This window comes from Lissotriton vulgaris, chromosome 3_1, assembly GCF_964263255.1.
Source record: "Lissotriton vulgaris chromosome 3_1, aLisVul1.2, whole genome shotgun sequence".
Lineage (NCBI taxonomy): Eukaryota > Metazoa > Chordata > Amphibia > Caudata > Salamandridae > Lissotriton > Lissotriton vulgaris.
In genome coordinates, this window is record NC_141689.1 from 1,937,688,117 (window position 1) to 1,937,704,388 (window position 16,272).

Consider the following 16,272-nt stretch of genomic DNA (forward strand, 5'->3'; position numbering starts at 1 on the left):
TATTAGGGACCACTGTCCTTTTTGATATGATGATCATATTCATAGAAATACTGTTCGCCAATAAAGTATAATAGAACAATAACCATTAATACCTTATTAAATATGAGTTAGAACACCATAGTGTAAGAACAAACGGCTCTTTAAGACATAGAACTAGACCAAGTTTTACCACAGACCTTTATTTTATTGTAAACCTCAATAAATTTATCGAAGCCTATTTCCTGCTCCAGGTTGTATCTCAGTTCTTCTAGGTGACAAAATACGCTGTCACCTTCATCACAATGACTGGCAGCATCACCATCACTGTCATCTGCAAGAAAAGCAAGACAGAGCACAAGATGCATATTATTAGAAAATAAAGATGTCTGAAAATCACAAACACTAATAAAAGGAAAATAAATTGATTCAGTTAGAAGGAACAGTAAGCACAGTGATTTAAAACGTTATTAATGCATAAACAGTGCAAGTCTAACAGAAGCCAGTGAACCAGAATACAGTTCAAAATAATCATTTGAAGACACACTGAACAAATGCAATATTTAATCAACTCCAAGAAATAATTAACAAATGTATGACAGCCAACTTTTCAGTGCGCTGGAAAGTACTCCAATCCACTAACTTACAAGGTATCTTTAAAAATATATAGTTACTTACCTGTAATTTTGCTTCTCTACCATGGGTATCTTCATTATGGTCATAGATATTAGGATGTGTGTGGGATATTCCCACGAATCCACAATTACTTCAAAACAGTTAAAAAATAATATATTATGTTTAAACAGGTTAAAAAATAAATTAATCAACTTGCCTAATTGAGTGCCAGAGTTCCTATAGTGACAGGGCTACAGGGCCATACAGGAGACATCACCAGTAGCGATGTATCTGCTCCATAAGGGTGTTGTCAGATAAGCCTAATTTCCAATTGAAAAAAATACAGAGCCAGAAAAAGTACAGAATTAGAAACAACTGTTAGAAAATTAACTACGCAGAACCTCAGTACCTAAGTGCAAGCTATAATAACAGAATGTCATGGAAAAATAAGTTATTTAACATTAATAAAGGCACTAGAGTAAAACTTGGTGGCTGGGACTATATTTCCTGTACCCTCTGTCAGGAAAGAAAGTAAAAAATAAATAGTAACATTGAGCCAGATTAATACCAGCTTTTCAGTGCATAAATATCATACTGTATTTTTAAGGTAGCTCGAAGCTCCCGTATCCCATTGTGACCTAGAATTAAAAAAAAAATTGTGGGTTCTGGGACAGCATCCCTGACCTCTACCTCTTCTTGTATTAAAATGCCTTTAGTTTTGTACTATTAAGCTTAGACTTGATGTCTTTCATAGAATATGCATTTACAAACAATTTTGTATTATTTCTTAAACTATTTGTTAATGTTTTCCCACAGGAATGACTTCGCTTTGTGTTAACTGCGCTCCTGTGGGAAGACCGCACAGAAAGACCCTTACACCTACACTGCAGCTGAGCACCAGTTTTGTCCAAAAACGTCAAGAAAACCCCTTAGGGAGCGCGAAGCGATTCAAGATGGCCGCAACCTCAAGAGCTACGCTTGGACGAGCAGCGCTCACGATCGAAGGGCGGACTTCATGGCAGCGTTTCCACACGGAAACGGTGGATTTTGCCATCGAAGTGTCTGGGCAGCTATGGGCAAGTTTTCGCATCAAAATGCGGTCTATTGAGCATTTTTCAGACCTAATGTTGTTTCTCTGACAAGTGGCCGCCATTTTGTTTTCTCTTCACGCAGCGTTTTTTTTCCTTTTGTCCCGCTGCAATACTGTCTCGCACTTTGCCCTCATAGGTACCGTTTTCCACCAAAATTGAAGAGACCTGTTGTTTTTCTCCTGAGCTTGTCATGCTGAGCTGTTGAATCTCTCAATTTACCTTTGCTGTGACTTTTACTAGTTACCTCAGATACACGTTTCTCAACAAGTGTCCAAATTCCAACCGTGCAATGTCATAAAGGATGCTAGCATATTCTTCAAGTTAACATTTGTTGTTGGTGCAGTTAATATGGTCTAGCAGCCTGCTCTATTGAGTTCTTTTTGTGATTTCAATTCGCTCACCCTGAGCTCTTTATTCCACCGCCTCCTGCCGTTGCCCTGAGCGGATTTCCTTATTTTTTGTCATCTTATGGTCAAACTGGGTGCTGCTTCGTATTAACTCTCTCTTTACCAACAATCTTTGGTACCACCAGCAATTATTCTGCCCTTATTTTGTTCTTTGCTACAACTTTCTTGGGATAATATCTTCAATATGGATTCATCACACTCTCAAATCTCACGGCACCTCTTCTGGAATCAGTAAAGAGCCAGCTGCATCTTCTGGCAAACGCATCAAGAAGGACCCTCCCGGGGAGGAGCTTCGCGGGCGACCAAGATGGCCGCGTAAGCTCGGAGCTCCGTGGACCGTCCGATCCACCGCAATTATCCTGCCTAGAATCCTGGTCCACGTTGGTGGCACTGTAAAGCTGGCGGCCTGCTGAGGCGGGGGCTGCAATCGGGTCCCAAATCGGTGGCTCCTGAGCGAAGTTACGTCGAGCTGAACTCCGCTCCGTAACGGTGCCATTGTCCATCCGGACTTCGTCACTTCGCCACCTCGCTCGGCCGTACTGCAAGGGCCTTGCCTGCCATCTCCTTGGTGAAGACGCGGTGCTCTAGCCTTGCCCTGGTTGACCTGATTGTTCTTTCTGGTCTGATAGACTCCTGGCTGTGGACCCTGACCTGCGACCGCCGGTCCTTTGTTCTCGAGGACCCAACATGGCGGGCAGAGGCGATCCGGAGAGGGCATCGAATAAAGGAAGTCGGGGCAAACCGCAGACGCAGAACAACCGTATGGAGCGGTATGTTAATCTCAAATCACCACCTACGTCGGGTGCTGTCTCCAAGGGAACCCCAGTGATTGCCCCGCCGGACGGCTCGGATCCTACCCTTTTGGACATTATGGGTGCCATCACCTGCCTTCGTGCCGACGCACAACACCAGCACGAGGTTCTGTCCCACAAGGTGGATTCCATGGCCATTGATATTTCTCTAATCAGGACCGACTTGGGCAAGACGAACGACCGTGTGAGAGCGCTAGACATTAAGACCACTAGTCTGACCTCGGATGTCTCTGAACTACAAACGGAGGTCCGGAACTTGCGATCGACTGCCGATCAGTTCTCGAAACGGCTGGAGGACTTTGAGGGGCGAGCCAGGCGGCAGAACGTCCGCATAGTGGGGGTTCCGGAAGGGTCCGAGGATGGCGCAGCGGATCTCTTTGTGGAAGAACTGGTCAAGACGCATCTGGCGCCCTCTGGGCTGAGCAACTTCTTTTCGGTGGAACGTGCCCACCGTGTGCCCGGTGGTCCACCTAAAACAGGGGCGACGCCGCGACCTATTGTGGCGCGCCTTCTCAACTTCAGAGATCGAGATGCGATCCTCCAGGCGTCCAGATCGCACGGGCCACTACAATATCAGAACGCGGAGGTGCATTTTTACCCGGATTTCACCAGGCTGGTGCAACGCCGAAGGCTGAGCTACGCGGGAGTCAAGAGACGCCTCAGGGACATGGGTCTCAAATACTCTATGCAATTTCCTGCGAAGCTCCGTGTGGAATTCAAGGGCCGTGCCTACTTCTTTGACTACCCGGACAATGTGAGCGAGTGGCTGGACACTGTAACACCAGAACGGGAAGAGCGTGAGGAAGATGTTGGAGGAGCCTCCGGCGGAGCGGAGCGGCAAGAATGAACTGGGGGCCGGAGCTACCCCTGCCTCGAATGACCGCCGAACTGCTGTTTTGGTGTGATTATTCTCTCCTTTACTTATATGGTGGGTGGCGGGACGATTCCACGGGGATTCCTTTCTCCTCTGGGTCTTCGGTAGAGTAGTTAATGGGGCGACAGGCACACTGCAGGTTGGGAGGGCTTTTTAGTCTAACGCAGGGGTGCAGGGTGGGGGGTTGGTTGGGTACAGTTTTGGTTTGTTTTGTGTTTCTCTTTTCCTTTTTCTTGTGGCACACGGACAATGATGATCCTGGACTTTTTCTGATGCAAGTGTCTTTGGGTGATGGGTGGGGCGGGCGGCGGAGGGATGAGGGGTAGGGTGTTGAAAATTCTTAGTTGGAATGTTAACGGGTTGGGTGATCGTATCAAGAGAGGGGTGGTTATTCAACTGGTTAAACGGCATATGCCGGATGTTGTACTTCTTCAGGAGACGCACTTGGTGGGCAATGCCTGTAAAGCCCTGAATCGCAAAGGTTATAAAATGGTGGCTCATTCGGGGTTCTCTTCCGGCTCCAGGGGGGCGGGGATTCTTGTGCGCGCATCCCTTCCCTTAGAGATAGGGACCACCTTGATAGATGATAGGGGGAGGTACGCCGCCGTATCCGGGAGATGGGAAGGGCGTTCCCTTACGCTGTTGTCTGTGTACGTCCCCCCAGGGCTTCAGTCTAGTACTTTTCATGACCTTGGTGGTGCCATTTTGTCTATGCCGGCTGGTCGTTTGATTGTGGGGGGTGACCTTAATTCGGTTTGCACTGGTCTCCTCGATCGCCAACCGCCTCGCGATCTACGTGGACCACAGAGGTGGCTGCCGTCCTTCCTTGAATCTACTGGGCTGGTGGACGCGTGGCGGCTTTTGCACCCCACGCTTCGACAATTCTCTTTCCTCTCGGGCGCGCACGGGAGTCTCTCGCGGATTGACTATGTCCTTACGCTGGCTTCGGACGCACTAGCTGTGTCGGAGGCCCGCTTCCTTGCACGAGGCATTTCCGATCATTCCCCGCTATGGGTCTCCTTCGACTTTGGTGTGACTCTGTCGGAACGCCCGGCAGCAGTCAATCCTTGGTATTTTCGTGATTTTAAGACCCGCACCCTTTTGGCCAAATCTATTGACCTATATTTCACTGAAAATGTGGGCTCGGTGGAGTCGGCCGTTACACTGTGGGAAGCTTTTAAGACGGTGCTCCGTGGTGAGGCCCAGGCACTCATCGCGGCCACCCGCCGTGATAGGGACTCGGCTATGCTAGCCATTGAGCAGGAGGTGCTACACCTCGAGGCCCAGCTGCGCTCTGATCCGGACCCCCGGGCCCTCCACAATCTCTCGCTGAAACAGGCGGAGTACCGCGACTTGGCCACTAATGCCGCTCTTGTTCTCGCCAAAGAACAGCAAGGCCGCATCTATGATGTGGGCGATAAGGCCGGGAAACTGTTGGCTTGGCTCGACAGGAGAGAGATGGCCAGCCGAGTGGTGCCGGAGCTCCTTGGAGAGGACGGTACGACCCTTACGGATCCCAGCGCCATTGTTGACTCTTTCGCGGACTATTTCCGTGGAGTCTATGAGTCTGCCTCGGAGTTCTCGGAGGCAGATACTGCGACCTTCCTCGCTGATATCGACCTGCCCAGTCTCTCCGAGGAAGAAAGGGAGGACCTGGATAGGGACATTACCGCGGATGAGATTGACCTTGCGATCCGCTCCCTTAATTCAGGCAAGGCCTCTGGACCCAACGGTATACCAGTGGAACTGTATAAAATCCGATCGGATGCGGTTTCCCCGCATCTCCGCAAGATGTTCCTTGAATCCTTTGAGAGAGGCTCCCTTCCCCTGGACCAACGACTGGCTACCATAGTGGTCATCCACAAGGAAGGTAAACCACGGGACGTTTGTCGTTCTTACCGTCCTATTTCCCTCCTTAATGTGGAGCCCAAGGTCCTCGCCAAACTCCTGGCTAATCGGTTGATTGGAGTTATTGGTGACCTCGTGCACCCCGATCAATCTGGATTCATCCCCCACCGTAACACCGCCCTGAACTTGCGCCGCCTCCATGGGGTTATGGCCCGGGCCCACACTCTTAAAGACCCAGCGGTGTTGGCATCCCTGGATGCCACCATGGCCTTTGATTCGCTAGAATGGCCTTACTGATGGGCGGTTCTGGCTAAACTCGGATTCGGTCCGATCTTCGTTAGTTGGGTGAAACTCCTCTATGCGGACCCGATGGCCAATGTGGCGGTCAACGGTCGCCTGTCGGCACCCTTCCCTTTGCGCCGTGGCACCAGACAAGGTTGCCCCTTGTCCCCCCTGTTGTTTGCCCTGGCTCTCGAACCCCTTGCGGCGCAGCTGCGTTCCCATCCTGACTTGAGAGGTATTGAATGGGCCCCCGGCTTTGAGGACAGGGTCTCTCTATACGCTGATGACATACTGCTGTACATGTCTTCACCGGGTAGATCCCTTATTGTGGCCTGCGATGTCATCAAACTTTTTGGGCGATACTCCGGCCTGGTTATCAACTGGGCCAAGTCGTCCCTCTATGTCCTCAAAGGGGATACCCCGCGCCTCCCGGGGGGCTGCGGTATCCAGATTGCTTCGCGCAGCTTTAAATATCTGGGTATATACATATCCGGTAATGCCAAGCTCCGGTATGATAACAATCTGCTCCCTCCTCTTCAGCGACTGCGACGCGACGTCGAAAGCTGGCGCCACCTGCCACTCTCCCTCCTAGGCCGCGCTGCCCTTTTTAAGATGATGGCTCTCCCCAGATTCCTTTATGCACTACAGAATGCGCAGGACCCTGTCCCGGCCCGCTACTTCCGCGACATCGAAGGCCTTCTTCGCAATCTCCTCTGGGAGGGTCGCCCCGTGTAGCCCTCCACAAACTTACGCTCCCTTGGTATGATGGGGGCATAGCCCTCCCCGACGTGCGCCGGTACTATTGGTCGTCGCAGCTCGCTGCCCTGAACCATGGGTTTTACGGCCCAGTGGAGAACCCTGGATACGCCATGGATAGATGGCTGATGGGCGGCGGGAATTATTACCGTGCCCTGTACTCCAAGTCCTTTGACCGCAAACTGACGGGCCCCACTCGCACGGCGGTTCGCATTTGGAAAGCGGTTACCAAGGCGCAGGGATGGCAGGGCAGGCTCACGAGGTTCACTCCCCTCTTCGACTCCGACATCCTGGGTAGGCTGTGGCACACTAAAGGTTTTGACAAGTGGGACCTCATTGGCATCAGCAGGGTTGAGGACATGATCTCTAGGGGTTTGATTAAGACCTTCCCCCAGTTACAGGCTGAGTACCAGCTGGGCGCGACGGAGTTCTTCCGCTATGCACAGTTGAGACATGCGCTACTTTCGGCCTCCCCGCCGGATGGCGTCATTCCTGAGAGTTCCCCACTGGAGGATAGGATCCTGGATGGGCATGTGCCAGACAGTGCGATTTCCCTTTCGTACAAGAAGTTGATAAATGTACGCACAGACCTCCTCCTTGGCTTCAGAGATCAGTGGCTGGCGGATGGCCTTGAGCTGGACGACGAGGATTGGCAAAGTGCGGTTTCCTCTCCTAAGGAGGTTGCCATTTCTTCCCGTCTTCGCCTCGTACAGTTTAAGATCCTCCACCGGGCGTACGTGACTGGGCCCCGATTGATGCGCATGGGTTTCTCCTCTGACGGTCTTTGCCGCAGGGGTTGTGGGGCTCCTGCCACCTTCCTACATATCCTCTGGGATTGCCCGGTGATCGCCTCCTATTGGAGGAGGATCCACCGCGTGATGGCGGAGGTTACTGGCGTGGCTTCCCATGCGGAGGCCCGTCGATGCCTCCTAAATGTCTGGGAACCGTCCGACCATAATGTCGCGCAGACTAGGTGGGTCACCCTTGGGAACATGGTGGCGAAGAGGGACATAGCCCAGCGGTGGGGTGCGACTGCGGCCCCTCTACTGGTGCAGTGGAAGGCCAACATGGACTGGTGTATGTTAAGGGAAAAGACAGTCTATGTAGCCAGAGGGCGGCCGCGGAATTGGACGAAAGTCTGGGGAGCATGGAATGAATATAGGGGGGGTGTGTGCCATCCACCTGAACCAATTGACCAACAGGATGCTGAATTTCCCTGACCTGTGACGCCAGCTGAGCTTCGAAGTGATTATTTCTCCTGATGCCCTCCCCCACCTCCCTCCTTCCCATCCTGTAGTCTTCCTTTCTAGATAGTATTCCTGCCTTATTCCCTACCCATCCCCGACACCCAGCGTCACAATTCCTTTACTGCCACTTCCGCGCCCACGGGCGCCAGTTGTTGTTTCTCTATCATAAAAATAACCTTTGATGATTATGTTTCTAATGTTGAACACTAATGACCTCCTCCATCTTTGCTGCCTTGCCTCCGGGATGTTAGGCTAAATAGCTGTGTTTTCTGATCTCAATAAAGGTTTTCAAAAATTAAAAAAAAAAAAAAAAAAAGAAGGACCCTCCCTCTCCTTCTAAATCACTGCTTCCTATCACACTAGATGATATCATGGAGGAACTGCGCCTCATTCGTGCTTTCATGACTGATACGGCCGCTACTCTTCAGAGGTTGGACGATAAAGGGTCCAGTCTTGATATGAGACTTACTGATATAGAACAAAAAAGTAGTGATACTCAGGATGTTGTAGCCAAGGTTGCCAGCCTTACTAAAGAAGTTGAGCAGCTTAAAACGAAGATTTGGAAAACCGCAATAGGCACAATGACCTGCATATTTATGGTATTCCGGAAGGTTCTGAAGGGTCGGACATCATCCAATTCTTGAAGACTCAAGTCCTTCAAATTGTTGGTCTCCCAAAACACATGGACTTGAATATTCAAAGAGCCCATCGTCTTGGACCAAAGAAAACATCTTCTACTTCCAAACCTAGAGGCATCTTTGCTTACTTCCTCCTATATTCAGACCATATGACGATTCTCAATTCAGCTAAACAACATAAACTGATGCTCTGGTCTGGTCATAAAGTTTTCTTTACTCAAGATGTCTCTAAACCAACTGCTGCTCGACGGAAAGGAATTCCTGGACCTCCGACCAGCACTGAGATCAATGAATGCACGCTATGGCCTAATCCATCCCTGTTTTTTAAAGTAACTTATAAAGAAATAACTTTCAGTTTTGAAGATCCAGCTGACCTCTGAAAGTTCATCCACACTCACAAGGGAGAACTTATGGAACTGAGCAAACCCTAGTTGTTCCCTTAATTGTTTACCGTTTTGTATTGTCAAATTTCAGCTCCATATTCTGTCCGTTGCTGTAACAATCTCTTTGTTTTTCCTCTTCCTTGTTTCACAGGTCTCCCCATTGCAGTTTTGCTGTACACACTTTTCATTCGTGTTACCCCGATGTCTGTAACGTGCAACCCATCCTGCTGCCGTTCATTCCCAAATGGTTGGTAAGTTCCCTTCATAATAATAATAATTGTCTTATATGGTTACCTTTAGTCTTCGTACTCCTCTTTACTTCCTTTTTTATTATAATTATCGTATAGGTGACCTATTTGTTTTCTTGTTTCTTACTCGTGCGGCTGTCTTGTTCTTTGCTGCCCCCCTCCCACATTAATGTTTCTTGGTCATTTGTCCTCTATGACTAAAGTCATTTGGCTTTTTGTCATCCTCTTTTTGAAATCATCCTTTGGGGGACTCTGCTCCTTTTCTTTTTCTTCATTCCTCTATTTTACCTTTTCTTTCTTTCCTCCTTCTCCTCCCAACTTGTTCTTGTTTCTCTATCTGTGGTGGTCACATGGTGCAATTTCTTCCTCGTTTACTCTTCATTTTCATCTCTATCTTCCCAACCTTTTTTTTATCCTCTTTACTACTCTCCTATACCTCAAAGTTTGCTCTCTATCTTTATGCCTACTCTTCTGTAATTTTCAAAGATGAATGGTCTTTGCGTCATCTCTTGGAATGTAAAAGGTATTCGCAATCCTGTTAAAAAACGTGTTTTATCTCACTTAGCAAAACTGAAATGTCAAGTTGCAATGTTGCAAGAAACTCACCTTACTTTCAAAGATTTGTCTTCACTAAGTATACAGTGGATGGGTGAAGCCTTCTGCTCTCCAGCAGTGAATAACAAAAATGGTGTTATCATTCAATTTCATAAATCGTTGTCTATCCAGTTACAAACTGAGTTTCATGATACTAATGGTAGATGGTTGTTTTTAGATGTTACTGTTAATAATACAAAACTTTCTCTCTGCAATGTTTATGACCCTAATGGTGTAGACTTAACTTTTTGGAATGATTTCTCCACGCTTCTCTCATCACATGCGACTGATGATTTAATTGTGGGTGGTGATTGTAATCAACTCATGGACCCCTTTTTAGATCGGAAATCACAAACCAGATATGTCCCCAATACAATTCAAAAATCCTTTTATAAAGCTAATTCCTCTAGAGGCCTTATAGATTCCTGGAGAATTTCCCATCCTGACACGCTAGAATTCTCCTTTTTTCTCTCCTGTACATGCATCACACTCCCGTATAGACTATATTTACCTCTCTAACCACACTTCCCAATTCATGACTAACTCAGAAATAGGTTCTATCCTTCTCTCAGACCATGCCCCTGTTATACCAGACATCGATTACCCCTCTCCTATTCCCACCATTCGGCGTTGGTGCTTCAATAACTCTCTCCTCCTAGATCCCCAGTTCACTGAGCAATTTACGCTTTTCATGGAGTAATTTTTCCATAACTATCTTCACTCCACGTCTCAATTTCATTTTATCTGGGAGACTTTTAAGGTTGCTGCCAGAGGATTCATTATTGACTTTGTTTCTCGAAAGAAGAAAAAAGCTCTCTTTCAGTCATCACACATTCTTAAACAAATAAAAGAGCTTGAACATCTTTGTTTCACCACGAATTCCTCTGATACACTTTCCTCTCTCATCAAAGCGAAAATGCAATACAACAAACACTCCTGGGATGCTGCATGCAACAATCTCCTTAACTTTAATGCTAAAATGCATGGTGGGCGCAATAAAGAAGGCAAATCCCTTGCGAACTATCTCAAAATCAAAAAATCCAATATCACAGCTATTACTGATATCCATGGGGATCGTCAGTTAACTGATGACAAGATTCTTGACTGCTTTGTCCAATATTACTCTTCATTATATACTCTGGAAACAAATTGATTCTTTTTTTTCAATCTAATCCTAAATCCCCAGACAATCGTACAGATCTCACCCCCCTAGACGTTCCTATTTCGGAAAAGGAGATACTCCATACCATTACTCTTCTACTCAAGGATAAATCAGCTGGTCCGGATGGCTTCACTGTTTGCTTCTATTTTCATTTTAAAAACATTTTATTACCACACTTATTTACATTAATGAATAACTTTCATGCCATGGGTGAATCCAAGGGATCTTTCATACAGACAATGTTATGTTTACTCCCCAAAAAAGATAAGGACCCCTCCCCTCTGTAAAAATTATCGGCCCATATCATTAATTAATACAGATTGTAAAATCTATGCAGAAAATTTTGCCATTCGAATAAACAATGTCATTCCCGATCTTATCAATATCTATCAATCTGAGTTTGTTAAGGGTAGATCATCACAGATAACTCGAGAACTCTCCTTAATATCATCCACCTTGCTTCAAAGATGGATTCTCCAGTCGCAACTATCACTTTAGCGCTGAAAAAGCATTCAATAGGGTTAATTGGGATTTCATGTTTGGAGCGCTTAGGTGGCACGGTTTCAGTCGCCCCATTATTCAATACATTCAATTGTTATACTCCGACCCCTCTACTTCTATTTGGGTTAATGGATCCCAATCTTCTTATTTTCCTCTTCATAGAGGTACCAGACAAGGCTGTCCCCTTTCCCCCCCTTCTTTTTATTCTAGCATTATAACCTTTCTTAGAAAAAATTCGACGCTCATCATTCAATACTGGTTTTTCATTTAAGAAAACTGATATTAAATTTACTGCTAATGCAGATTATATCTTACTCTAGATCTCTAATCCAATTACTTCTTTACCTGCACTCTTCTCTTGATTACAAGAATACTCCCTAGTCTCAGGCTACAAACTGAACATATACAAATCCGAAGTTCTACCCCTTAACACATTTTGCCTTCCTCACATGGCTCTGGTTTCGAATGGAATCCCAAAAACATCGTGTTTAGGCATCCTTCACACTAACAATATCGGAGAGACTATTAAAATTAATCATAAAGATATCCTTAAAAAGCTGTCTTCTATCATAGATCGCTGGTCCCCTCTTTAGGGCTCGGCCTACATCCCACGAAGTGGGTGTGGCTTCAGAGTCCTTTAGAGAGGACTTCGAGAATCTAACCTACGAATTCCAGAGAAGTGCGTGAATTGTGTTTGTTATTTATGGCAGCTGCATGGCAATTGGCCCTCGCATGGCTGTGTTTTTACAAGGCAGCACGCAATAGGCCATAGTTTGTAGAGTTGCTCCACTTCCTGCATATTCCGTTCGGACACGCGCAACAGAAGGCTATAATTCATCAATTACCAGCTGTCAGGGGCCGCCGCGCATTCACATCTTTCCAGTTAATTTTTTTTCAGCTGTGTGCACGCGCATGCTGGCTCCCTGCCAAAGCTTGTGGGCCCGTGGTAATTGAAGCCAGATGCCGGGCGTGCAGAGGCCTCTGACATCGCCTCTCCCAGCCTGCTCCTCACTGCAGCCCCCACCACTGTAAACGACAGGCTGTTTTTTTTTTAATCCATTTCACGGAGCTCTCCCTGTCAGTGCCTCTGAATAAGACGCGCCAGGATATCAGGTTATCCGACGTAGGTGGTGAGCAGAGGAGAACATGTCTGGAGAGCCGCTTCATTCGTGGTGGAGAATGGGCAGTCGAACTGGAGCCGTGGCACCGGGCCTGGGGTCACCCTGGCATCTGTATGTATGTAACACCTTACTGCCGCTCTGACCCCTAGAGTCGCTGTCATGTGAGGGGCACATCCTCCGGGTGGTTCTGGGGCGCCCGGATCTGTCCACTGCTCTTTTATTCTGTTCATGCAGCTTTAGCTCAGTGTGGGATATACGTTGTGTTTGTATTAGTTGTAGATATCGGGCAGCACGTACACATACCTAAAGTCCGTAGGGTTTTCTCCCTGCTGTCTTGGGGATGAGGGATGTGAGTTTAGAACTCTCCCTGCTGTGTGGTGATAGAGGGGGCGTGTCACCCTCTTGAGACCTTTGTGCATAGTTCATGATAGAGCGGTGTAAACAATCCTCTGTCTCCTGGTTCATTCTCCTGGTTTATGGTGAAGCAGTGTAAAACAATACTCTGGCTCCTGGTTTGGGGTGGAGCGATGTAAAGAATACTCCTTGTGTACAGTAGAGTGGAAAGAGAGGTGCCCACCTCTGACAGGGTGGCATATGAAGCCTCCCCCTGCGGGCACCCACCCTCTGTCCACACCCTCTGAGCCGGCGGGAGGATACCTGGCCTGCATGCAATCCATTTTAGGCATGTGCCAGGTCCCAATTATCTCCGAGGTCTTTCAAGAGCCTCGAAGAAGCTTGGCACCCCGAGTAGCGCTATAGAGGCACTCGGTAATAGAGGGTCGGCGCGGCTCACGGTGCTGGGATTCAAGGCTCCCCGTCCCTTTGTTGCAGCCGCTGCGCCTGGAGATTGCCAATCAATATTAAATGAACGCTTCTCGGGGATGAAAGCGAAGGGAAACAACTGCTGGGGGGACGGCGTGTTACTTATTTTGCAGTGACTGTGAATGCAGAGTGACTGAGTGCAGAGTGAGTGAAGAGTGAGTGAGTGCCAGAGTGACTGTGAGTGCCGGAGTGACTGTGAGTGCTGGAGTGAGTGCAGAGTGAGTGCCAGAGTGACTGTGAGTGCCAGAGTGACTGTGAGTGCAGAGTGAGTGCCAGAGTGACTGTGAGTGCAGAGTGACTGAGAGTGCAGAGTGAGTGCCAAAATGACTGATTGCCAGAGTGAGTGCCAGAGTGAGTGTAGAGTGAGTGCAGAGTGAGTGCCAGAGTGACTGTGAGTGCAGAGTGATTGTGAGTGTCAGAGTGACTGAGTGCAGAGTGAGTGCCAGAGTGACTGAGTGCCAAAATGACTGTGATTGCCAGAGTGATTGCCAGAGTGAGTGCCAGAGTGAGTGTAGAGTGAGTGTAGAGTGAGTGTAGAGTGAGTGTAGAGTGAGTGTAGAGTGAGTGTAGAGTGAGTGCAGAGTGAGTGCAGAGTGAGTGCAGAGTGAGTGCAGAGTGAGTGCCCGAGTGACTGTGAGTACAGAGTGACTGTGAGTGTAGAGTGAGTGCAGAGTGAATGCCCGAGTGACTGTGAGTGCAGAGTGTAGGAGTGCCAGAGTGAGTGAGTGCCAGAGTGACTGTGAGTGCCAAAGTGACTGAGCGCAGAGTGAGTGCCAGAGTGAGTGCCAGAGTGACTTTGAGTGCAGAGTGAGTGCCGGTGTGACTGAGTGCAGAGTGAGTGCCAGAGTGACTGTGAGTTCAGAGTAAAAGCAGAGTGACTGTGAGTGCAGAGTGAGTGCCAGAGTGACTGAGTGCAGAGTGAGTGCCAGAGTGACAGAGAGTGCCAGAGTGACAGTGAGTGCAGAGTGAGTGCAGATTGACAGGGAGTGCAGAGTGAGTGCAGAGTGAGTGCCCGAGTGAGTGCAGAGTGACTGTGAGTGCAGATTGAGTGCCAGAGTGACTGTGAGTGCAGAGTGACTGAGTGCAGCGTGAGTGCCAGAGTGACTGTGAGTGCAGAGTGAGTTCCAGAGTGAGTGCCAGAGTGACTGAGAGTGCAGAGTGAGTGCAGGAGTGACTGTGAGTGCAGAGTGAGGGCCAGAGTGACTGTGAGTGCAGAGTGACAGGGAGTGCAGAGTGAGTGCAGAGCAGAGTGAGTGCAGAGCAGAGTGAGTGCAGAGTGAGTGCCAGAGTGACAGTCAGTGCAGAGTGACAGTGAGTGCAGAGTGAGTGCAGAGTGACAGTGGGTGCAGAGTGACAGTGAGTGCAGAGTGTGTGAGAGTGACAGTGACAGCAGAGTGAGTGCCAGAGTGAGTGTGAGTGCCAGAGTGAGTGCAGAGTGAGTGCCAGAGTGACTGAGTGCAGAGTGAGTGCCAGAGTGAGTGCCAGAGTGAGTGCCAGAGTGAGTGCCAGAGTGAGAGTGAGGTCAGAGTGAGTGCAGAGTGACAGGGAGTGCAGAGTGAGTGCCCGAGTGACTGTGAGTGCAGAGTGCGAGAGTGACTGTGAGTGCAGAGGGAGTGCAGAGTGACTGTGAGTGCCGAGTGAGTGCAGAGTGACTGTGAGTGCCGAGTGAGTGCAGAGTGACTGTGAGTGCAGAGTGAGTGCAGAGTGACTGTGAGTGCAGAGTGACTGTGAGTGCCAGAGTGACTGTGAGTGCAGAGTGAGTACCAGAGTGACTGTGAGTGCAGAGTGAGTGCCAGAGTGAGTGCCAGAGTGAGTGCCAGAGTGAGTGCCAGAGTGAGTGCCAGAGTGAGTGCCAGAGTGACTGTGAGTGCCAGAGTGAGTGCCAGAATGACTGTGAGGGCCAGAGTGACTGAGTGCTATAGTGAGTGCCAGAGTGACTGTGAGTGCCAGAGTGAGTGCCAGAGGGACTGTGAGTGCAGAGTGAGTGCCAGAGTGACTGTGAGTGCCAGAGTGACTGTGAGTGCCAGAGTGACTGTGAGTGCCAGAGTGACTGTGAGTGCAGAGTGAGTGCCAGAGTGACTGTGAGTAAAGTGAGTGCAGAGTGAGTGCAGAGTGAGTGCCCGAGTGACTGTGAGTGCAGAGTGACAGTGAGTGCAGAGTGACAGTGAGTGCAGAGTGAGTGCCAGAGTGACTGTGAGTGCAGAGTGACTGTGAGTGCAGAGTGACAGTGAGTGCCAGAGTGAGTGCGAGAGTGACAGTGCAGAGTGACAGTGAGTGCCAGAGTGAGTGTGAGAGTGACAGTGCAGAGTGACAGTGAGTGCCAGAGTGACAGTGAGTGCACAGTGAGTGATAGTGAGTGCAGAGTGAGTGCAGAGTGAGTGCAGAGTGACAGTGAGTGCAGAGTGACAGTGAGTGCAGAGTGACAGTGAGTGCAGAGTGAGTGCCAGAGTGACTGTGAGTGCAGTGAGTGCAGAGTGAGTGCCCGAATGACTGTGAGTGCAGAGTGACAGTGAGTGCAGAGTGAGTGCCAGAGTGACTGTGAGTGCAGAGTGAGTGCGAGAGTGACAGTGCAGAGTGACAGTGAGTGCCAGAGTGAGTGTGAGAGTGACAGTGCAAAGTGACAGTGAGTGCCAGAGTGACAGTGAGTGCACAGTGAGTGATAGTGAGTGCAGAGTGAGTGCAGAGTGACAGTGAGTGCAGAGTGACAGTGAGTGCAGAGTGACAGTGAGTGCAGAGTGAGTGCAGAGTGAGTGCACAGTGAGTGACAGTGCCTAGTGAGCGCAGAGTGACAATGAGTGTAGAGTGACAGTGAGTGAAGAGTGAGTGCAGAGAGACAGTGAGTGCAGAATGAGTGCAGAGTGACAGTGAGTGCAGTGACAGTGAGTGCAGAGTGAG

At 48.8% G+C, this 16,272-nt stretch overlaps 1 protein-coding gene across 1 annotated transcript in view; it reads right to left on the bottom strand.

The window, feature by feature from the left end:
• LOC147728645 (serine/threonine-protein kinase Nek1-like) overlaps window positions 1–16,272 on the bottom strand; it is a 460,469-nt gene that overhangs the window by 47,658 nt on the left and 396,539 nt on the right. The window contains exon 11 of the mRNA XM_086962422.1: window positions 177–310. Within this exon, the coding sequence (XP_086818548.1) occupies window positions 177–310 (134 nt within the window). The remainder of the gene's footprint in view (window positions 1–176; window positions 311–16,272) is intronic.